Consider the following 25,652-nt stretch of genomic DNA (forward strand, 5'->3'; position numbering starts at 1 on the left):
TTTTTTGGTTTTTTTTTTTTTTTTTTTTTGGTGGTGCTGGTTTGTGGGATTGGTGGGTCTTGGTGTAAGTCACATTCAAACTACAGCAAAGTGTGCTGAGAAATTTAAAAATGAAATAGGAAATTTGGAGTGATGAAACTAAAGTTTGCATCTATCTTTATCTTATAACTGATAAGCTGGGAGCAGCTACCAAAGGTGTGGGAATCTCACAAATCTTCACTTTTAGCTTCAGCCCCAGATGTTGTAAGTCTCCTTACAAATGTATGACTCAGGACATCAGCTTTCCAACCGGAGTAGATAGATACAGTGATAGCACATCATTGGCATTCAGCAGTCCCTTGCTGAAGTGGATCCAGCTATAGATACGTGTCATTGTAAGCATGTGGCTATGATTAAATAAATTTACTTGGGACTCTAATGGATTTAATATGTATAGGTTGTAGTTGTTTGGGAGTGAAGCTGACCACCATTTAGTAAGCCTATGAGTCACTGTTATAGTAAATAAACAGTTGCTTATATCCTTACTAAAGTATTTCAGTTTCCCATTAGAAAGGCCCTGCTCATGGATTGAACTCAGCAACTATTGGTTGAACAGTTTCTGCATTCCTATAGATCGACTTTCAGAAGGGCAGAAAAAGTCATGGACACCCTTGGAGAGCTTGCCCAGAGCACAGTAGATAATTCACACGGTAGCCATGAAAGAGCAAGGAAATTTGCATGCAGCCATGCAGACATCCTGTTCCTCGGCTGGAACAGTGCCTAGCTCTCCAGATGAGCCTGGGTATGTGCAGCTCATTCCGATCCTCTCCTCCAACCTCAAATGGCCTGCCCACTTGACTCTTTTCTTTCTACGTCATCAGTCAATAACTTCTGTTCATTTTCCAAAATGCCTTGATATCACCTGGCCTATTAAGCTCCTACACACACACACACACACACACACACACACACAAACATCCCTTGTGCCCCTAAATAGGCATTCCATCCTGCAGAGCCCTCTAGTATATGTTGCCTGACACTATGAAGATGGATGGTGGAAGAAAAGGCATGTGGGAAAAACAGAGGCAAGTAGAACAACATTCATGACAACTGACCAGATGTGAGGATGAAAGGGTGAATGGCCAAGCTAAGAATAGCCAGCTGGTGGGCTTACCGTGGTGCTTAGGATACTTGTACACATGAAGATCTCACATGGAGGGTGCAGACATTTCTCTGTCCCACAAAATCACACACAGCTATGCAAGTTTGTTACACATTTTCATTGGCTGTGTAAATCCCAGGAAAGGAGCCAGGTTTAGAATACCCACCGCGGTCAAGTATTGAGGAAAAAGCACATTTCAAATTGAGGCCCTGGCTGCTCTAGGGTCTGTGTTCTTGTCATTCCACCCAGTCTTTGACAAGTTCACAAACCTGCCCGGTCGATCTGTTCAGGGGAGCCACCACCCCATGCTTGCCTGTACAGCAGCACATACCGACTTAGCATTAGTGTGACAAGATGGCATGAGAGGTAACTGGTTATGTGTCTTTGAGGCTCTTCCCTGATGACTAGCCTTTCTCTCCAATCTACGAAAATTTTATGTGAGAAGACACAGACCAGGAACACTAGTCCCTAAATAAAACCAGACAGGCAGCTCTTGAGTGCTCCATTGCTCGGAACACAGCTCTCTGCATGCTAATGAGTAAGATGTAAAAATGAATACAAGAGGTTCTAATTCCGGTGGGTGAGACAGCCATATCGGCAAATATCTTCCAAAGGAAGCAGAATAGCAAAGGGAGAAGCTTGTCTATGTAAGGTGCCCTGGTGACACAGAGAGACCATCAGCAACCATCCTCGTGGCCATTTGCCATCGCAAGCAAGCACTTCCCATTGTCACATGAAAGGAGGAAACCTTTTCAATCTAGATTTCTATCAATATGCTTAGAAAATGTTACAAATATTATACTGTCTTCACTAAAGGGAAAGGAGTTCTCTTGACCCATCAGAGAGTTAATGTCTTTTAAAAGAAAGTGCCTGAGATCCATAGTGATCATACTTACATTGTATGCATTTGATTTAATTTTATACTAAAAGCTGTATCTTACTGAATTTCTGTTTTAAAAGTTGATCTTTTACATACACTTTAAAAAGCTTGTAAAACCACCTGCCAATGAATGTCTCTGTTTAATAATACATTACAAAGTGAATTTTGCTTTCTGAATTTTATTTATGTGAGCATATATATCATCAAGTTAAAATTGCTGTGAGATATTTATGGACTTCCTTTCATTTTGAGTCCCATGTTATCTTTACATTTATCAGAGTACTGTGAGGAGAAGAATGTCGGGAAATGTTATTCCCAGCCTCTGTACTTTCTCATATTCTACCTGAGAATCGAACAACACCTTATCCGGAATGGTAGGATTATTTCTTACTAGAATAGATTGTGTGGTTTTTAATATAATTATTAAGTACAGTATTTATTACAAAGGTAATGTAGAACTGTGTTTTGGTAGAATCTATATTTTTGTTATTAAAAAATTTGGAAAGGGTTTATTTGTGATACTCACTTCAACTAACTCTTTATAACTAAGAATAAGCTTGTTACCATAAAGATTACAATAATGTTCATCTGAGTAAGAACATGCAAGGCTAAGTAACAAGGGACATAGCTCAGGAAGACAGTGTTCATTGTACAAGCATGAGGTCCCAAGTTCTATCCTCAGAACCCATGTAAAACCCAAGTGCAGCAGCAGGCCTGTTATCTAGCACTGGACAAGCAGAAACTGGAGGATTCATGTGGCTTCTTGGTCAGCTGCTCTAGTTGAATCTGTGAGCTCCAAGTTCAATGAGAGACTCTGTCTCAAAAACTAAGATGAAAATGAAGTGGCCCAGTAATTAAGAATACTTATTGCTCTTGCAGAGAATCTGGGTTCAGTTTTCAGCATCCACAAACCAGCTCACACCTGCCTCTGACTCCAATTTCAGGGGGTCTGATACTCCCCTCTGGCATCTGTACACTCCTGTATTCATGTGATACATGGGCACACACAGATACACTTAAATGTAACAGATATATTCTTAAAAGTAAGGTGGAAAACAAATGAAGAAAACATTTCAAGCAATACATTCACACACCAAAACAGACTACTCTGTATTAAGCCCAGGGGATGACGTCAAAACCATGTTCTGTATCACAGTGTTCAGTTCAATAGACAGATGGGACAACTTTCCATCACAGCATAGAGTAAGGAGAGTCTTAATGTAGACATTGTTCACGTAGTCTGGACTGGAAGAACTGTGCAGATGACAACATCACAATCTTGGGAAATATTTATGGGGCAGGTAAATTAAGAGACTTCTGCAAAAAGAAGCTGCAGGAAGTGTAATCAGGCTGTGGAGAGATGTGATGATCTTTCAGAAAGACTTGATTCACAGAATCTAGCATTCACAGAAAATACCATCGTGGCCCATGCTTATAATGCGAGAGGAATGCAAGGCCAAAGTCAGCCTGGTAAGACCCTCTCTCAAAAAGAAAATGAAAGGAAAAGAAGAGAAAAGAAAAGGAAAAAAGTAATCTCGAAAATGCATGCGGAAATACAAAAGACCCAGGGGAGGCAAAGTAATTCTGAATAATAAAAACATTCCTGCAGGTATCACCATCCTGATTTCAAGTTAAACTGTAGATCATTGTAATAAAACATTATCATACTGGCATATAAACAGACACATTAATCAAGAAAATAAAGCTGAGGAATCAGTTATAAGTCTATGTTCCTATAGCTACTCGATTTTTAACAGAGACCAGAAATACATCTTTGGAGAAAAGACAGCATCTTCAACAAATGGCACTGGCAAAACTGAATAGGCACATGTAGAAGAATAATTCTAGATCCTTATCTTTCAAAACTGGCATAAGTGGATAAAGGATCTTGACATAAAACCTGATACCCTTTACTATGGAAAACTCCATCAAGTAGTGACCCAAATTACAGCTGCTATACCAGATGTGGGGCCCTTACTTAAGCAGATTAACACATCTCTTCCTTAGTCAACTGACCATAGGCCTCTCTCCATGAGGCTACAGGTATGTGTGTAACTGCAGATGGCATTTCAGTTGGTAAGGCTAGCGGTATTATTTCTTTACAGTTTTGCCTTAAGAATATATTAACTTTCCAGCCCTGTATGATAACTTAGTTGATTGTCTTTTCCACAAAATATCACATTAGTCTACTATGTTGATGACATTATGCTAATTGGAACAAGAAAGCAAGAGGTAGGTACCACTTTGGACCTGTTGGCACACATGTACCTCAGGATAAGAAATAAATCCAGCCAAAATTTAAGGGCCTTCTTCCACAGTGAAATTCTTAAAGGGTCCAATGGTATGGGGTATACAAAGACATCTCTTCTAAGGTGAAGGATGAGTTATTGCACCTGTCCTCTACCACCACCAAGAAAGAACAATGTTTAGTGGGCCTGTTTGGAATCTGGAGACAGCACTTTCTCACTTGGGTGTGTTACTCTGGCCCATATACCAAATGACTCAGATACCTGCTAGCTTTGAGTGCTCTTCAACAGGTCTAAACTGCTGTGCAGGCTGCTCTACCACTTGGACCTTATGATCCAGCAGATCCAATGGTACTTGCGGTATCAGTGGCAGATAGGAATGCTGTTTAGAGCCTTTGGTGGGTCCCTATAGGTGAATCAGAGAAGAGACATTGGGATTTTGGAGCAAAGCTCCACCATCATCTGCAGACAACTATTCTCCCTTTAAGAGACCTGCTGTCAGGCCTTGGTGGAAACTGAATGTTTGACAATGGGCCAATCTAAGCTGTCCAACATGAGCTGTAGGTATTATTTAACCCACCATAAAGTAAGATGTGTACACAACAACCCGTTATCAAGTAGAAGCGAGATATATATATATCTCCAGCCAATCAAGTCCTGAAAGCACCAGCAAATTACATAAAGATGTTGCCCAAATGCCTATGGTTTCTATTCCTATTACAATGCCATCTACAGCCACATATGCACCTATAGCCTCATGGAGTGTGCCCTATGATCATTTGACTAAGGAAGAGAAGACTAGGGCACAGCTTACTGGTGACTCTGCATGCTATTTGGACACCAGCCAGAAGTGGACAGCTGCAGCATTACATCTGCTTTCTGTGACAACCCTGAAATACAACAGTGAAGGGAAATCTTCACAGTGGGATGAACTTCAGGCAGTGTACATGGCCATACATGTTGTTTAGAATGAGAAATTGCCAGCTGTGCAATTGTTCTGATTCATGGGCTGTAGCCTGGATTGTCAGGGACTTGGAAAAAGCATGATTAGAAAATAGGTGAGAAAGACATCTGGGGAAGAAGTATGCAGATAGATCTCTCCAGATGGGCAAGGAATTGGAAGGCACTTATGTCCCATGTAAATGCTCATTCAAAGGTGACTTCACTTAAGGAGGCGTTCAGTAATCAAATAGATAGTATGACAAAAAAAAAAGATAGTATGACTCAGTCTATGGACAGACAGCCTCTTTCTCCGGCCATCCCTATCATTGCCCATTGGACCCATAAACTTGACAATAGGGACTGTCATTCACCAAGTCTGACCTGGCTATATATAGCTGCTGCTGAGTGCCAGATATTCCAGCAGCAGAGACTAACACTAAGGTCCATATATGACACCATTCCCCACGATGGACCATCCAGTGACCTGGTGACAGGTTAACTACATTGGCCATCCTAAAGTAGATACTTATTCTAGTTATGGATTTGCCTTTCCTTCACATAATAGTTCTGCCAAGACTACCATTGGAGTATTCATAGAACACCTTATTCACCATTATGGTAGTCTACATTGTATTTCTTTTAACAAAGGAACTCACTTCACATCCAGAGAAGCGCAACAGTGGGTCCCTGATTATGGAATCCATTGGTCTTTATTCCTCATAATCCTGTAGCAGGTTGCTTCATAGAAAGATGGAATGGCCTACTGGAGATATAGTTACAGAGCTAATTAGAGGATAGCAGCCTAGAAGACTGGGGCAAGGTTCTCCAGAAGGAAGTGCACACTTTGAATCAGCCTTCAATATATGGTATGGTTTCTCCCAGACCTAGGATTCAGGGATCCAGGATAGAATGGTGGAAAGGCAATAGTTCACTTACTATCATTCCTGATGAGCCACTAGGAAAATTTTTGCCTCCTGTTTCTGTGACCTAAGTTCTTCTGTTCTAGAAGTTTCATTTCTAGAGACAGGGGAGCTTTTACCAGGATACACATAAGATATTCCATTGAACTGGAAGCTCACAGTTCCTTCCCCCTGGCCACTTTGGCTTTCTGATACCCTTAGACCAACAGGCTAAGAAAGGAATAACAGTGTTAGGATGGGTGCTTGATCTAGATTACCAAGGAGAAATTGGGTTGCTTCTCCAAAAACCCATAAAAGATTATGTCTGGAGTGCAGAAGATACTTTGGAGAGTTTATTGGTACTACTATGTCCCGTGATTAAAGTCAATTGGAAACTACAACAACCTAATCCATGCAAGATGACAAAGGGCACAGACCCTTCAGGAAAGAAAGTGTAGGTCACTCCTCTGGGAAAAGAACTAAGATTTGTTGAGGTGTTTGTAAAGAGTGAAAAGAAAATACTAAATGGTTAGTTGAGGGAAGTAGTTATGAATACCAGCTAAGGCCACGTGACCAGTTGAAGAATTAAAGATTATAATTGATGTTGAGTATTTCTGTGTTTTGTTAAGAACATGTTCTTCCCTCAATTTCTTTATCATACAATGTAACATCAGTTAAAAGGATATCAGTAGTTATGATATTTAAGCTTTAAAATACCAAAAGGCTATCCTTCAAGGGGTATCGCCTCCTATTCTAAAATTTATGTTTCCAGTTGTAAAGGATAGTTATAGCATGTTAGGCATAATTATGACCTGATTTAAGTGTACAGTGCATTAGTGATTGTGTATGAGATAGTTATATTATGGTAAACATAAGTACAGCCTGATTATTCCTTCATTTGGAAATTAAATTTGACGTAAGGAGATGATTGTATGTCAAGATGACAAAGTATGAACTTGTGATGGCTATTCTTGGTTGCCATCTTTACTACATCCGTAATTAAATAGAATCCATTGATTGGGTTTACCTGTGAGGGATTTTTTCTTAATTACATTATTTGAAGTGTGAAGACTCATTTTAAATCCAGATCTTTTGAGGTTAGAAGATACACCTTTAATCCAGATATTTTGAGGTGGAAAGACCCCCTTTAATCTGGGACACACCTATGATGACAGCCTATATAAATGACATGGAAGAAGGGGGCTTTTGTTCTTTGCCTGCTTGCTCTTGCGGGCAAGACCATTCCTTTACTGGCATTAGAGCTAATGTTTCTGGGATTCTGATATATACTAAATACTGTCTAAGACATCCACATAAGACCTGGTGGTACCTTGAACTTATAGAGGAGGAAGTAAGGGATATAATTCAATTTCTAGGCGCAGGAAAGGATTTTCTTAACAGAACCTGGTACTGTAGGCATTAAGATAAACAATTAAAGAATAGAATCTCATGAAACTATAATGTTTCTATACTGCAAAGCATACCGTCCTTTGAGGAACAAGTCACTTTGTGGAATGAAAAAAAAATCTTGGCATACCATGACTGTGGAGACTTAGTTCCTGTTGTTTTGAAGCTTGTATTTCTCTTGTCCTTTGTGGGTTGTTTTTTTTGTTTTGTTTTGTTTTGTTTTTGTCTGTTTCTTTAAACTTTATTAGAAATATGAAAAGTAAAAAAAAGTCTCTTGTTGGCTTGCAATGCACATTTTGTAAAGCCTGTAATCAGCAATAAAAACCCAAAATGTGTGTCTAAAAATTTTTTTTTACCAGCTATGCATATGGTAGAGGGTTAGCATCTAAATAAAACTATGGTACATGTATACAGTATGATACTATTCAACTGTAAATACAAATGAAATTCTCAAGTAATTGGATAGAGCTGGGACACTTTACACTGAGGTACTCCAGACCCATAAATCAAATGTCCCATAGTCTCTCTCATATGATAGCTGTGAATCTTTAAATTCATAAGTTTAAATTTGAGTACCCATAGAAGGCAGGAAAAAATAGTAAGGGGTCTTGTGGGAGATTTCAAGAGAGTGTACATAGAGTACAGGTAGTGGGAAGGAATAAAGGAGAATAATGGAACAAGAAGGGTTAAATGGAGTGAGAGCCACAGGGATATGGTAGAGGAGGTAGCATGAGGAAGAACTGCTAACACTGGAGATCTTTTAAAAAGCCATGTGGAAACCTGCTGTAGAAGCTTCCGAAAATGTGGTCCTATGTGTATACCATAGGAGTTGGAGTTGGGAGACAGTACATCTTCTAGACACCTTAGGCTGTCAAATAAAAATTCAGTGCCAAGTATGGCTATCCTTTTTTTGTTTTGTTTTGCAACTATTGCTCTGTGGGTTCCTATATCACTTTCTCTCAAGCAGTATAGGCTATTGCCATAGGTTTTATACCCTTCCAAAACTTGATAATAAGACACCTCATACTTACGTCACAGAACACGGAGACATCAAGCTGGTACCTACCTGAGCACCTTATTGCTGCTGGCTAACTTTCATGTTGCTGGAAGGTTCTCTGCATAGTGGTTCAATACAGGGTTGACATAGTTCCCAGTAATGAAATCATTGAAGCTGCACCTGATGAAAGGCGACAAAACCTAAAGAGAGACAGGCCACTCCTGTGGGGCTGAATGTTGAGGACTGCCGGATGGAAGTTAGAAGCCAGAGCTGGCACCTGTGATATTCATGACGGGACAGATGGAGGAAACCTGCCCTACCTCTCTATAGCATGATCTCAAAAAAACAAAACAAAACAAAACTCTTTCCATCAAAAGAGATTGGAACTTGGAACTAGTGTGGATAAGGTTGCCCCTTTTCTACAGCAAAGCAGAATGTTGTTGAGGTGGTAGGTGCTGAGTCAAGTTTGGGTCACCTGAGATGACTTTCAGGGCCACAGTTGATTGTCTTATAATGTCTCCGGCACTTAAAAGTGAGACTGGGAAGTAGACACTTGGGATTTCCCTGGTAGGTTACAGCAGGAACTGTGAGAACAAGGGGAGCTGTGTCAGTGAGAAGAAAATCTTACAGTCTTGGCATAAGTCTATGTGACAGGTTAAAGAAGAGTCTGCAAAAGAAATGTAAGGTAACCAGACACATAGACAAATAAGTGTTGACACCTCATAGAAACATAAACTCGGAACAGCCAAAGAAAACAATGTCCTTTGACCTTGAACTTTTTACTCTCTGTAAAGTAGATTTTATTATAGAAAATTTTCTGTTAGTGTTTGCTTTCTGGGTGAGGAAGCTAGACTTCGTGTTAACAATACTATCCATCCAGTAAATCGTAACTTGGGCCTTGTCTGCTGGTCCGGTTCTGACTAGAAATCCTGGCTTATTAAAGCAGTAAGTTGAAGTGTAGAGTGGCAATATAAAAAGTGGTTAAAACTCATACTGACTGGATGCCAGATTGGATAGGGTTAGCTACTGCAGCTGCTAGATTAGAAAGCTCTCAAGATCAAATGTATTAAAAGTCATGAAGTCGCTGAGAAAAAGGCGTGGTGTGTGGAAAGTAAAAAATACTATTGTTATCAAGGTCTGCCTTTATAGAACGACACAGAGGCTCACTTGGTGTTAGTCACACACAATGAAGAAGTTAGTCCAGACAGTTCAGGGGAATGAAGAGTAACACATTGATTATTTGATTACATTTCCAAGACCAAATAAATCAATCACACATATTATACAATAGATTGGTCTCCTTGGCCCAGTCAGTTTTGTACTTAAAATGCTTTCAAAAGTCAAAATTGGAATAGACATCCAGTTACCTGAACAATTTAATTTGTTCTTTAAAAACAGCAAACAGTGCTTGGAGAGATGGCTCAGAGGACCTGAGTGCTGATTCCCTGGGACCTAGGTAAAAAAGAAGAGAAAATTAAAGAGAAAAAAAAACCCTTATGCTTAAAAAGTCACATAATCCCAGCACTGGGACAGACAGGAGGATCTTTGAAATTCAGCAGCCAGCCAGTTTATTCCAGTCAGTAAACTGCAGGTTCAGGGAGAAAATATACCTCAAAAAGGAAAGTGGAGAAGCAATTAATGAAGACAGTTTATGTCAGCCTCTGAGATCTACATAAGCTGGTGTGGGTGAGCACACCTAAATACATTAAAAAAAACATATAACATACACACAAGTACACACACACACATGCATACACATGTCTTCATACACGCAAGTACACACGCACACATGCATACATATGTCTTCACATTTCACGCAGCAGTAAAGATGTATTTTATTTATATTTCTTCACAGTAAACAGGATTACCTTGAGTTTCATAACCATAAAATTAAATACTCTGTAATGTGCAGCTTGGAGTCTCATAGCTTGTCGGAATAGATGAGAAGCCAACTTGTTAGAGTAAGAGGCTGCTCCCAGGAGTTGAGTTCTACAGCCTAGAACCCAAATGCAGGTTGGTGACTGAGCCCATGTTTGGCCATTCTGCCTGATTTTAAAGCTCCGAGTAGCATAGACTGTGTTAACTCCAAGAGGGAGTATGGTCTAGCCCATCGGTGGGCAATGCAGAGGGTTGTAATACCAGGTCTTTCCTGATCCCCAGGTTTCTAGTTCCTTGTCTTGAAAGTACCTAATTTCCTTCCAGTTCTAGATATCTGTGAACTTTCATGAACTGATGTAACAGAAACCAAAAGACAAGATAGGAATCTTGACTTGGCCACCCCCCCTTCTCTTCCCTTATATGCAAATGCCATTCTTCAAGTGAAACAGGTTGTCACAGCAAATATGTTGAGCCCCAAATGAAATGAAACTCATTTGTCAGTGTCTGGGCTCTGTAACTTTGTAAAAGTTAAACATATTTCAAAGAGACACTTCTGAACCTAGAAATGCCTGCACTTCCTGTTACTGAGGGGGTTCCTTTTCAGTTGCTTGAGAAAATAACAGAGGAGCCACTGAGAGCACGGGGGTTTTGTTTAACATGGGCCTTTTGAAATTGCGCATTCCTCTGAGTGTACAGCTCACACGTCATCTCCCTATGAAAAGGCACCTGCCCTTTGTCTCAGTCCACATTTACCTTTTAGCGTTTCAGGTGGTGAAATGGGAGGCCCTGAAAAAGTGATTTTTTTTTGTTTGGTAGGTTTGGGGAATCCATTCAATACCTGCTGTTTTCTTTAGACTGTATTGTGCCTTCTGCTGAGTAAATGCCATAGAAAGGCACTGAGCTTGTCTTAACCCTTTTCTTTAGAATGGAAAAGGACAAGTATCTCATAATAAATCAGTTTGTGTTGACTGTTTTGAGACAGAAAAAAAATCTGATATGAGTTTCTTATTTTACTAGGACACTTCATTAATAACACCCACTAGTACAGAGGCAAAGGCTGCCTGTATGTATATGCATAGCAAGTTGTGTCCAACACGAACTCCAAGTGTGCTGTTAAAAAGCTTTTAGAACAACTACAAAATGATACCTTTTAAAAGTTAGTATTGCTGAGGGGGTGGAGGTGGTAGTAAGGGAGGGAGTTGGGAGGGGCTTATGCCACAGTGAACACGGGGAGGTCAGAGGACACCCTTGTGGAGTTGATGTGCTCTTTCCACTGTTGCCTGCATTCCAGTGAGGTGGTCAGTTGTATGGTAAGCTCCCTCAGCCACTGAGCCATCTCAGCAGCCCCCAGGTGCCCTCACTCCCATCTGCTATGTTTGCTTTCTTAAGATTATGCTGAAGATGCTTTATTAAACTGTGATATGTAACAATGAAAGGAATGACTTAAAGGGTAGCTAAACTGTACCCCTGAGGAGTGGCAATGTGTCCCCCAACTAGCCAGCCATCTTTGTCTTTGTATTCTTTGTTCTACTTTTACATTTTAACTTTATGTTGCAGCAACAAAATTATTGCTTAATTATTAACTTATTGCTACAGCACTATACCAAACTTTTGCCAATGATTTCATTCTCTTTCATTGAATTAACATTAAGAAATAAGAATCAATACCAGTCTGATAGTAAAGTCACAGTCTCCAGGTGTCTTGTGAATATTCGAAATAGGTTTTAAAATATTTTGCCTGTGACGTTTGTATTTGTCCACTGCCTAATCCTCTTTTCTAAATGGCATTTAAAAGGTATGATGGGGCTTGGAAACATAGCTCAGTGGTTAAGAGCCCTGGCTGCTCTTCCAGAGGTCCCAGGTTTGATTCCCAGCACCCATATTGTGACTCACAGCCATATGAACCTACAGTCACAGAGAAACCAATCCCTCTCCTGCCTCTGTGGGCACCAGGCATAACAGTTGTCACAACATACTCACAGTCAAAAAGAAATTCCTCCACGTTAATAATTTATTACAAAAGAGGAAGGCATATATTTTTGTTTTCAGGATATTTCTTTGAAAAAACAGTTTAGGATAAAATGTGTGTGGGATTCTGCTACCAATAAATTAAACATTAAGGGAAACTTGCTATTCCTGAAGAAATTATCAGAAATATTCTCACTGTCAGAGCAGTTTGTCTTGGTGAAGACAGAGCTATGAGGAGCAGGCAGACAACCCTTGGTGTTGCTCTGTTTATATTGTTCAGGCCTATGTCTTTGTCTTGTTTTGTTGTGTTGTATTTTTTACAAGAGTCTTATTCTATAGCAGGAATATCCTGAACCTCTCTTTATGCCCCGTAACAGTGTCAAATTCAGGGCGAATCTTCTTGGTACAGCCTCACAAATGACAATATTTCAGATTTGTGCCACTAGGTCCAACTCTTAGCCAACTCTTCCATAGAAATAATGCTGTATAAAATTCACCTCACATTCTGTTCCTGCCACTGGCTGTCTTTTTAAAGTCAAATGCTCATTTTCTTTATATACATAAATAAAACTATCCCTGTTTTATATTCACAAACTGTTTGAAAAAAAAAAGCGTTAGACGCTTTCCCAGTTGCAAACATGGCTGATATTGACATGATTCAATATTAATAGTTTATTAGGTTTTTTTAAAAGTTATGGAACATAGTACATATCAGATGATCCAGTAGTTTGATTTGTGCATTATAAGTTATGTGTCAGTGACATGGATTTATTGATTGGGATGTACATTTTTAACATCACAACTTTTAAAAGATCTTTTACATTTTATTCTTTTAATACTCCCTTTAAACAATGAAAGAAGATTTAAAAAAGAAACTCAAGGTTGTGATTTATGTACCAGTGATTTTTGTAGTTCTAATGTACTAAGAATGTGTCTAGGAGTTGAACTTTTTGTTTTGAAAACTAACAGTTATCAGAAACAGAAAACAAGACATGATCTTAGTCCACTTCACGTTACCTGTTGGACTTTAGAGCATGTTGCCATGCAACATAGCTTCTTCAAGTAACAAAACAACGAACAACTGCTTTGTCAGAAAAGACTGACTTTTTGTTTTTAATTTTATTGTATTTTTGAGAATTTTATACATGAGTATATATAAATACTGTAAGGGCTGAAGTTCGCACGTGAGCATGGGTCCTGTTGGGGTGAGTTGTGAGTCCGGCGTGTCTGTCGAAAGGGGGGAGAGAGAGAGAGAGAAGATCCAGCACCCTGCAGGAAAATGAGACTCTTGGTCATGGAGACTCGCTTGGCAGGGTCATGGCTGGCTTGACGAGCTTGCTTGAGTAGGCAGTCCTCCGTGGCTAGAAGGCAGAGAGGTCCTCAGTGGGAGATTAGGCGGCAACTCATTGGTTGAAGGGCCCCTGTACGGTTCTCCACAGTGGGCCCCAAAGACAAGAGGAAGTCCATGGTTTTAAAAGGTTTATTGTCATGATAGAAAGTGGATGAAGGTGTACCCCATGTCCTCAGGGTGGACCTGAGATTAAATACCTTTTGTAAGTAGGAGGAGGGTCTGGAAAGGAATGTTTAATTGGCTATGCCCTTTGGCCTTTAGATATCTCATTAATATGGAGATGTCTTGAGACTCTGTGGCCTGTAGTCACACCCATTACCTGTGCTACATGACCAAAGACCACAAACCTTTCTTTGGGAGGGGCTGTGGATGGCTGAAGCTAAGTTAGAGGAACCAGGAACTGGGAAGCCCAGGAGTACCAACTCCTACCATCCCTTTAGGGTCTCTGGGGTTAGAAGCAGACTCAACTGGTACCCCACTGCCTCTCACAGCCCACCGCCCCACATGAGTACTGCTTTTACTTCATTTTTACATCTTTTTCTATGCCATCCAACTCTTCCCTTGCTCCTTCAAGTTCATCACCTTTGAATTACTATAAAATTACTATTTAACTTACTTTTGCTACACAAACGACTTTAATTACTATTGGTATACACACACACACACACACACACACACACACACTCTGATCTTCCAAATGTAGGCACCCCTTCCTAGACTCAGTAGAGTAGCCACTCACCATTTTTCATATTTTCTACTTTTTCCAAGTATGTAAATAAGCTGGACATGGAACAGGACTCGGATCTTTATGCAGGGCTATCATCTCTGGAAACTAGTGAACATGCAGAGAGGTATGCCCCACCCACATGGCATCTGACCCTCACCTTCAATACTGTCCTATGTCAGAAGATACTTTTTAAAGTCTCATGGAGTTGTGTGAGTCTTATAAGAGAGGCATTCATTTCCTCTTGTTCAGGACTCTCAATTTAAATGATTTGTCAGGAAATAACATGCATCTGGACACTAAAATACAATGACTATATACATGGTCTTGCTAATCCATGGAATGAGAGGAAGTTTATCCCATGAAAGATGAAAGCAGAGGGGTGATTGTCAGAGAACGAGCTGAACAGAAATAGAAGGAGATGGTTGAGCAAACAGCGCCAAGTTACAGTTAGATGGGCATAGTGAGTTCTTGTGTACTAATGCACAGTTGACTGGTTATCATAAGTAATGATATTTCAAATTCTTAGGAGAAAGGATTCTGAACGTTTTCCTTGGGAATGCATGATAAGTGAGTAACTAGAAGTGTTTAACATGATTTAAACACTGCAAAAGTATATACACACATATAAATGCCACATGGTGCACAATTAAAGACAGAGAACTTATGGCTATCAATTAAGATGACATTTTTGGCCAGTGTGATAGCTCATTGGGTGAAAGAGCTTGCCACCAAGCCTAGAAACCAGAGATTGATCCCTAGATCTCCCATGGTGGAAAACGAGAACCAAATATGTCAAGTTATCCTTTCAGATACACATGTGTACAATTGCACATATGCATACTCCATACATACCCTGAGTCACTGGTAATACATACATACATACATACATACATACATACATACATACATACATAGATTGGTTGGTTGATTTAAAAAAAAAATGTTAAGTATATTTCATGTGGAAGGGCTCAGTGGGTAAAGGACTTTGCCATTCAAGCTTGGTGGCCTGGTTTCAACCTCCAGAATTCACATGAACATAGAAGGAGAGAACTGACTCTATAAAGTTGTTATGACCCCCACACATGTACATATCATATGTACCAAATAATGGTAATTTTAAAATACATATTTAAAATATGATTACTAAAATAGTTTATTATAATAGAACCTGGTGGCTTGATGATTAAAAGAGAACATCTATTCAAATAAATAATTATGTTGGCGAATGATGCAAAAAAGCCCAGAAATATCATGCATATATGACTGAGAGGACTTTTTTTTTGTTGTTTCTTTTTTTTTTATTGGATGTTTTATTTACATTTCCTATGTTGTCCCCTTACCCCATCCCCCACCCACCCAGGAACCCCCAATCCCCTCACCCCTCCTCCTTCTTCTCTGTGGATGTAACCTCTATCTACCCCCCCCACTCCCACCTCCCCACCCTCACAACTACCACCCCCCGGGGCATCCAGCCTTCATGCAGTCAAGGTTCCCTTCTTCCACCTATGCCCAGCAGGGTCCTCCACTCTTACATATTCAACTGAAGGGCTGGATCCCTCCCTAAGTGCTCCCAGGCTGGTGGTTTAGACCCTGGGAGCTGTGGTTGGTTGGTATTGTTGCTCTCCTCATGGTGCCACAAATCCTTTCAGCTCGACTGAGAGGACTTTTAACCTTTGAATTCAGGCTCTAACGTTGAGAATTTGGCTACCATAACCCAAGTATTCCACTAACATCCCTACACCAAGCTAGCAGTGTGTAATATATATTGTAGTTGAATAAATTGATATATATTCAAAAAAGCCAACCATAAAGAGAAGTGTCCATCTCTTAGATCTCAGTTCGGTGGGGTTTCTATAGAAGGCCAGATGCTCCATATTTTAGTATACAGAAGACTATATGTTTTGTGTTGTAACTGATCAATGTTGACCTCACTGGTAATCAATCGAAACAACATATATACAAGTTAACATAGACAAGCGCCAGCAGAAACATATTTACAGACTCTAATGTTTAACTTGCATTCAGCGTTTGCAAGTATAGCCTATCCTGCTTTCCACATTTTCTTCAACATTTAAAAGAGAGGAGCACAGTTGACCAATCCCTTCTATATGCTTTTCAAGTTAAGAAAAAAAAAGGCATAAGTGGCATAAGTACCATTATTAAATTGACAAAATAACTGTGAAAAGGAAACTGGAGACTCTATGTCCTTAAATTAGACAAGCAAATTCAGTTAGTCCACAGATAGCATGCAGCCTGTCTGTCCTCTTGGCCACATCATTTTCTCCCATGCCCCATGAGGTGAACCTGGATCTTCTTGCCCCCAGTTACCCTCATACCGTCAGCTTCATAATTATGCATCCTTTCTTTTCTTTGCAGTGAGGAATGAGTCCATCAACCCTGTTCTAATCTCATCTGCTACTTCCCCACCAGCATAGAAACACACAGCATCCTATCACCAACTGAGCAATGCTTTTCACCCCCTAAGAAGAAAGAGCCTTTCTGAATACAACAAAGAGAGCACACTGGCTAAAATCAAAATTTAATAAATGGACCTCTTGAAAGTGAGAAGCTCCCACACAGCAAAGAACACTGGCATTCGGAAAGAGTGACAGCCTTGCAGAATAGGAAACGAATTTCTATCAACCATCCATCCAATAGAGACCTAATATCCAAATTATATAAAGAACTTTTTAAAAAGCCCTAGATATCAATAAGACAACCCAATTTTAAAATAGGTGTACAGATCTAAACAGAGAAGTCTCAAAAGTAGAATATTAAATAGCTGAGAAATGCTCAATATCTTTAGCCATCAGAGAAATGTCAATCAAAAGTACTTGAGATTTCATCTCACACCTGTTAAAATGGCTACAATCAACAAAAGAGTGACAGCTCTTTTTACGATACAGATGATTTGTATATATATAATGGCTTCCAGCTTAGTGTTTATATGGTATTCCTGGGTGTGTGTAATTTGTACAGGGTCTCTGTGGCTCTGTTTGTTTCTTGTGTCTTTTCGAGGGCTCCTTTTCTACTGTTTATTTGTTTTGTCCTATTTCAGTGTAATAGTTTGTGTTTTATCTTATTTTCTTATGAGAGACAGAGAGGGAGTGAATCTGGATGATAGGGGAGATGGAGAGGGGGAAATTGGGAAGATTAGAGGGAGGAGAAACCGTAATCAGAATATATTATATTAGAAAGACAGCAGTTTTCAATAAAAGAGTGGAAAAGAGATGATCTTTTCTCCTTCCTTCCTAGCTTTGACACTTTCTCTGTTAGGAGATATCTCTTGGTAACAACCAATCAACTCAGACCAGCAAAGGAGAAAAGACATTTGAAAAGTTTATGTATATTACACTAGGTGCCAGAACTCATACACACAGTAAGAATTACAAGTCTATCAGCAACATTAAACACGTAAATACATGCTACTCCTTGTCAGGAATACATTCTGTTCTAGATCTTCAATTCATTCTAACTTAGACGCTTGCCTGGTTTGTGTTAAAATAAGCCTAGATATTTTGTCTCCTTTGTTACTTTAATATTTTAAAACGGCGGCACCCAATCTGGGTTGTTATTACAGAGCCACCATGTTCCCAATTAGGCTAGGCCTGAGGCCAGGAGCAGTAGCAGCATGTTCTCACCACTGCTCAGCTCAGGCCACCAGCTGAGGTGGTGCCCTGCCACCCACGAGACTCCAGCTTGGGAGATGGTTCTGCTAATCTATCTCGCTGTCTCCACAAGGTTGGGCTGAGCCCAGACCATCCCACCATCCATGAAGTACCCGGTAGAAATGAGACTCTAATGCTTAAAGATTATCCAAAGGCTTTATATGTTTAGTAATGCTCAATTAACAAGATGCCCACACAATTAGAGGTGTTAACTAATTGACTAACCTAAATATAAGTCGTTACTCAGGACTGCTCTAGATAGATGCGTGGTTCTCCATGGCTCCTACATCTCTGCTTCCTCCTAGCTCCTCCTCTTCCTTCTTCTCTTTATTCCCCTCACCCCGCCTACCTCTCATACAGTCCAATCGCTGAACTTTATACAAACGTAGTGGGATGGTATCCCACTACATCCTTGGAACACTGGAATGAATTAGAAGTTGAAGTTTTTGGTCAATGCAATCAGGATGCTCTGACTTGAATGGATCCTTTCAGAGTATTGTGGTGCTTCCTGTGGCCACAATTAGTGCCTCAGTATTTCTAGATTCCCTGCATCTGAACCATTTACTCACTCTCTTCTGAAAGGGCCACTTGATCCTAAGACCCAGCACTAACTTAACAGTTGAATTAGAAAAAAAAAAAAGGTTCATTCTAAGCTTGCTCAAAGTTTACCATGTTGGCTTTACCTATACATTTCACTTATAGGGATTAGAAGTTTCCTGTGCATTTATGCTGCTGCTGCTGCTGCTGCTGTTGCTGCTGCTGCTGCTGTTGCTGCTGCTGTGCTCTCTGCCCCCTCCCCGTCTCTGTTTCTGTCTGTCTCTTTCTCTTTCTCACTCTCTGTCTCTCTATATCCCGGTCTCTGTATCTCTCTGTCTCTGTGTGTGTGTGTGTGTGTGTTTGTGTGTGTGTTTGTGTGCTGCACACACACACGTGCTTCCATCCACATGCTTTGAGTGTGTGCATGTGTGACAGAGCAAGTTAAATACAATGCTTTACAGTTCTGTTAAAGGAACTTGCTTAAGCCCTAATCTAGGCTCTAGGGACAGTAAAACTATGGCTCCAGACTTGTAAAGAATTCAGCCATAGAGGACACCAGCCTCAAAATAAGGTCATTGTACTTTGTATTAGTGACTTACTTGAAATAGGATTTAAATTGGGTGAGAGGACTAAACAGAACAAACTGTGTCTAAGGATGCAATAGTTTAGTTAGAATCAGAATTATCTGTCCCTCTGGAGCATACTGGAAGGTTCTGGATTCAGAGCCGGGCACGTCTTCCCCCAGGTCTTGGGTAATTTACCTTGCATGTTGAGCATCAGTTTTCTGACCTGTGAAGTGGGGGATGCTCCACACACAGGATTAGCATCAGCTGCCTACCCTGTCATCATTATAGGCCCCTTCATAGTCCATTGGACAGATGGGACAAGAGAGATCAGTTTTGAGGGGTTGTATGGGGACAGAGCTTCCATTTGGAAGAGAGCTAGGAAAACAGTGCACCCGGGTCAGCTATTGTCCTGCTCCCCCTGGGAGCCCATGAGACAATACAGAGGCTATCTTTTCCAGCACAGGCTTTGGATATTTTACTGTCCTTACAAGTTGACTGAAGGGCCCGGGTCAGGTTACACACTTTTTTCACTTTTTACAGGGACTTTACAGTCCAAACTCAGGATTCCTCAGGCTCAGTTTGGTTCTCCAGTCTTGAAAAGCGTACTTGTTTTGGCACAGCTAAGCTATCTAAGATTTCTTCCCAAAGGATGAAGAGAAGGTAGATGTTTGGGAATAACATATGTCTAATGTCTGGGTTGTTTTAAGTACTGATGAAGTGATATGGATACACTGAATGACAGAAATGGACACTGTGTCCTCTACAGCCTTATAACATTGAAGTGATGGGTATTCTGCAGGAAAGGGGGCCTATTAAAATGTAACTTAGTACCCTTTACTGTTCTTTGTGACTTCCAGCCCTAGAGCTAAATCAGACTTGAAGTGCTAATACTCTTCCTCTTTAGCCAACCAGTAAAACAAGCAAACCAGGTAGCATCACTGTTAGCTACACAGACAAATGTTAACTGACTTCTCTGATGTCACAGCAGGAAAGACGAAATTGAACCTCACCTCTCTGTCCCCAGAGCCCCTGGTGGGATGCTAAGGTTTCCTCACAGGGACCTGCCAAGTGGAACACCCATTGACAACGACACTTTCCCAGCATTCAGCGGTGGCTGGGTTGATACAGGGAAAAAAAAAGATGGAGCCCCAAAGCTGTGTGTCTTTGTTTCTTCCAGGAGAGAAGCCCTACAAATGCACATGGGAAGGCTGCACCTGGAAGTTTGCCCGTTCAGATGAACTGACCAGGCATTACCGCAAACACACGGGAGTGAAGCCATTCAAGTGTGCGGACTGTGACCGCAGCTTCTCGAGGTCAGACCACCTGGCGCTGCACCGTAGGAGACACATGCTGGTGTGAGGAAGGCTCCGGTCCAGCTATATGCAAGAGCTGGGTCTCTTCAGGAGCAACTAACTCAGCAGGGCTGAGCTCCTCTACAGTGTTAACGTCAAGGGCACCGCCATTCCCACGGTGCCTGAAACCAGAGCAGGAACAAGAAGGAACCCTTCTCCCTTCGGCCTGAAGGTAACCCCCCCATCATGACCACACGCGTGAGAGAGTCGCCGTCTGCGTCCACGCTGGCCTGGGAGTTCAGAGCCTCAGGTCCTGAAGAGACAAGCATTGTTTTCCATGCTATGTCCTCTACCATCGAAAAGATGTTTGTAGCTTGTACATTTTCCGAGCTGGCAGACACTCTGCTATCAGTCCCTTAAAGGTCATCTACCACAAATTGATGGTTAGAGGAGACCCTTCTCAGTTTGGATGATTCTTCCATGGCACCCCACCCCACCCCAACCCCAACCCCAAGCCCTTTTGACAACAATTTCAGTTCTTATCTCAGTAAGCTAGAACACACATCCAGTCTGTTACCAGCTAGCAGCATGAACTAGAAAGGAAGGGGCTATTGGAGACGCTCATTACCCAAAAAAGAAAGGCTCACAGAAGGAACCCTCTGTGCTAGCAATGGCAGACCTAGATAGCGTTCATATCCTGTCCTCATGCCATCCCCAAAAAGAACCAACATTGAGTCTTTTCATTTGTTTGTTGTTGCTTGTTTCTGTTCCGTTTCTATTCTGTTTTGTGCATCTGTTCCAGCAGAGGGGCAGAGCAGTTTCTCAAAGGCTAGTCCTGCTCCTCCCTGGCATGGACTGGCAGAGGTGTTCTGTAGTTGAATAGGAAGAGCCTATCTAAAATAATAATAATAACCACTGTCCCACTTCAAATTGCAGCGTTCTGTCACCTAGGCACCATCTCCTTCTGCCCTTAGTGTTTGATTACAAGGAGTCAGGGGAAGGGGGACTTTCTTAGACACACTGGCACCAAGGTAAGAGGTGGAGATGCCCAGGCAAAGTCAGTGAACGTGAAAACGAGACAAAGCAGAGATGGAAATAATGCTTCTCCTGAGGAGAAAAGCAATAATGAATAGAAAGACTTTCCTACAATAACTCCACTGAGGACTCACGTTACCGACTTTCATACTTACCAAAGGGATTGTAAAAAACACCCCAGCATTTCAGATGTCTTAGTTACATCCACAGCACGGAGGCAATCTTTCCACTGTTTGTTGTCCTACTTGCTTAAGTACCACAATTAAAGATTATGCTCCCCTCTTCTTGGTTGAAAACAGATATTTGGTGACTAGAGAGGCAAAGGAGGAAGAGCTGAGGATTACCTCTTCAGCCAGGGGCTCTGTTCCACGTGGGTGTGTGTCCGTGGAAAGAGCGTCCTCATGGAAAGCCTGTCCTGGTGCTACTTCTCCAACTGGGAGAGCCAAGAGTCTGACTCTACACATTTCACTTTTTAAACTGTCCCAGAATCCTTGTGCTCCCACATTGGCATCCGCAGGGACAGACAACCTGCTCGTCCTGGGAGAAGGGTGAGAGCAAAGTTAGGTTCCGGCCTTCCTCTCAAATGAAGAGCGTTTTGTATCTAGCAAAATGTACAGAAAAAGCAATACATCCCCGACAAGCACTCTTTCCAAAATATTTTGTCCCCATTCAAAGCTGCTGTTTTTCCCAGCTTTCTGTGGCAATTGGGTTTGGTGAGATTATTGCTGTTAAGACGTTTCATAGCTTCGGTATAAAAGGTCTCCAGTGAAGGCCTTTGCAATATATTTCAATGACACACTTGATTTTGGGAATTGCACAAAGCAACCTCATAAGATTCCTAACTCGTTTTTAAATGTCTGCACATTCTAAAATGATTTTTGGTGAGAGTCATCCTTTATAGTATCAGCTTCTAATTGGGATAACTGTATTCTGACAGAGCAAGAACTATAAACTTACAAGGAGAACCATTTGTGTCGGGTAGCTTTTAAAAGAATTTTAATAAATTTTCAGGCAAAAGTATCATGATTTACAGGTCAAGTCCCAGCTTCAGAAATATGTGCTCTATATTTTCTGCCAGGTCAAAAACCTTCATCAGGCAATTTTCCTCCTACAAGGGCTGTAGTTTTATTGATAGATAGCTTCAGCTACACAGGTTGGTACCCACCAGCCAGCAGGGTTTTTTTGGTTTTTTGTTTTGGGCTTTTTTGTTGTTGTTTTTTTTATATACCAACTGGAACATTTTTTAATCTGTACTGTATGCACTTCCTACTTCTCATTGCCTGTAATCATCCAGAATGAAAACAGGCTTCCTGATGCATGCCAGCATTAGTAACTGTCCAGGACAAAGAACACTGACAGTAGCAAACAGGCATGATCCTCCAAGCGCTGGCCCCAGGGCCTAGTTGGCAGGTAGTGAGGGAGTCACTCAAGTGAAGTATAGATTTGGCTTTGTTCTGGCAGCTCTCATAAGAGCCAATACTTTTTCCACGGAGAAGCATCTTGCAAGTTTTACAGGGAGAATTCACTGAACTGACAGGCAAGGGAAGCTTCCTGACTGACATCTTGATTTAAAATTAGCACAGAACTAAATGAGGCACACCTCTCTAACAGCATAGGGAAACTCTTCCCCCTCACTCCCTGTAAGGGGAAAGCATACTGAGATGGTCAGGTAATGGATAAAACCTGCCACCATTACAGCGTTTCCCTCTTTTTGACATAGCGATATTTTTTAGAAGAGATGCAAGCACAAATGAATACATCCCTGATCTGGCCCAAGAACTGAAACTTATTTGGCCCTTGTCTGGAGGGATGTAACCAATCCTCCTCGGTAAGTTTCCTAGGTGTGTTTCCAGTATAACAGAAAGTGGTTTGAGACTAAAAGGAATGGTATATCCTTGGGCACAGAAAAGCCTCCACCCATTTCATATGTGAGTCTAGCTTCTTGAAAAGCACAGTATATGATAAGCTACCAAAAAAGATAGAATCCTAGAGCGCTTCTCAGTGCTTTCTTAATCAGAGCACGCTTTGGTTTCAGGTTTAAAGTGAGTGGTTCAGCTTGCAGCTAGGGAGTGTGTGCTTGGGACCACCTCACACACAGCATGGAGAACCAATTGTCTCCTTGCAATGTAAAGGCTGATGACAAAAGAGTTGGGCTATTAGAGGTTTTCAGAGAGTCCCTTATATTCCAGTCTTACGGTTACATGAGTAAAATGAGCACTTTAAAATATCACTTTAAAGATGAAAAGTGAAACAAGATGAGTTAGGGGAAGGGGGCTTTAAAATGCTTCAGTGTTTACAAACAAACGTTGTAGGTGATTAGAAAAGCCATGTTCATCGTGGTTGAAATTTGGAACAGCTCATGCGAAGACTGTGTTCATTTTCATGCAACTTATTTAACGTCAGATTGCCATTCGGGTCCGGAACGGAAATGGAAGTCTGCACTTTGAGATCAGTTCATTAGAATGATAACGTGTAAACAGATGAAGATGCAGTATTCCTTAGTCTCTGCTTTGTTTATGATATGTACCAAAGCTAGCTGCAATTGAATCAGTCTGGTGAGGCGAGGCCTTCAGTGGTACTCACATGCCTTTGTTTTGTTGTAATGACTGCCTAGAAACGTAGCTGAGATGTTGCTACAAGGCTGTCTAATCACTTGTAGAGAGAGGATTCTTAGGACTGAAGCAGTGTTAATACCAGCATACACACAGTCCCCATAGAAAGGATCAAATATGAACTAATGCTGATGAACCACACAGGCCCAGGAAGCCTTAATACTCATAGTTCAAGATCAGAGTTTATCCTTTTCCACTGTCTGTAAGTTTATCACATAAATGTAGGCCACCAGCCAGATCTCTCTCTTTCCTTTGCCTGAGGTTGTGTATCGCACAGAAGTGTTCTCAAATGGACTTGACTCAGTTAAGGAAAGAGGTTTGGCCAGTCATGTCTTCCATATTACGTGTCTACTTATTCCCACACTGCCTTTCACTTATCTGGACAGACGCCCCCAACACATGCACCTGTGTGTACACATCTGGATATGCAGCAGCCGGCAGGCAAGTAAATATCAACAAAGAACTTTTTTTAAAGAAATAATTTGTAATAATCCATCCTATGTAGAAATGTAAGTTATTACCCGACTAGAGAATCAGCTTATAATACTATGTAACTCTGCCTGCATTTTGTAGTTAAGAAATGTATATAAAAAAATTTAAAATGCTATATTTTCACAATTTCATTATAGAGTAATGTCTGTTTAGCAACCCATGCCCATTGGTATTTTAAATATGCTAAATATTGAACAATTGCAATAGAAACTCAGATTTTCATAAGAAGATACAACAGAAGGATACTGCATCTTTAAAAACAGAGTGACGCTATTTTACTGTATTCGTAACATATGTGATAGTGGAAAAGTATTTTCAAAACATGCAAATTTTACAGAGGTTGTAAATAGTTTGATGACGTATGTTGGGGAAAAGCTTCTAGTTTTCATCACAATAAAAAAAAACACTTGTTCAGATATGCCTTGTGTATGGATGATACACACAATTAGCAATGTTGCCATGGGAACTGGTCCCACTTGTTGATTGATGTTCTTGGTGCTTGGTTAGAGCTGAGTGGCCACTTGTCATAGTTTAGCCAGAATGATTTGAAACTCCAATGAAGTCACGTTTTCAAACTTGTCATGTTTTACCTTGGAACTGAAAAAGTGGGGACTTACTCATTCAAGAAAGAATCACCTGGTGATCATTCTCCCCTCTCACTTATCTTCTTCCTCAACAAGATGGCTCTCAATTTAGAAAACAAAATAAAATACAGGTATTTATTCTTGTTTAAGTTCCAGAGGGATTGTTCTCTGGTATAGGCGTAGGTGAATGAGGTTAAGTGTATGGATATGACCACATATTAAGAGTCTGCAGTGGCAATAGGAAAAGGGTAATGACCATTTTTCAGAAATAAATTAAATGATGAAAGTGCCTGTCAATGAATATGACCAATGAGATAATCCTATACTTTCACACAGCAATAATTATTTACCATACATGGCTTTTTCCTGCAGACTTTGAGAGTTCTCTCTCTCTCTCTCTCTCTCTCTCTCTCTCTCTCTCTCTCTCTCT

General features: G+C 40.8%; 1 protein-coding gene across 7 annotated transcripts in view; it reads left to right on the forward strand.

The window, feature by feature from the left end:
- Positions 1-25,056, forward strand: part of Klf12 (Kruppel like factor 12) — a 384,722-nt gene extending 359,666 nt beyond the window's left edge. For all 7 annotated transcript variants that reach the window (XM_028756552.1, XM_028756559.1, XM_028756557.1 and 4 more), the window contains one exon: positions 20,385-25,056. In XM_028756552.1, the coding sequence (XP_028612385.1) occupies positions 20,385-20,566 (182 nt within the window). In that variant the 3' untranslated portion in view covers positions 20,567-25,056. The remainder of the gene's footprint in view (positions 1-20,384) is intronic.
- Positions 25,057-25,652: the final 596 nt, after the last annotated feature.

This window comes from Grammomys surdaster, unplaced genomic scaffold (assembly GCF_004785775.1).
Source record: "Grammomys surdaster isolate TR1022 unplaced genomic scaffold, NIH_TR_1.0 126124, whole genome shotgun sequence".
NCBI classification, from domain to species: domain Eukaryota; kingdom Metazoa; phylum Chordata; class Mammalia; order Rodentia; family Muridae; genus Grammomys; species Grammomys surdaster.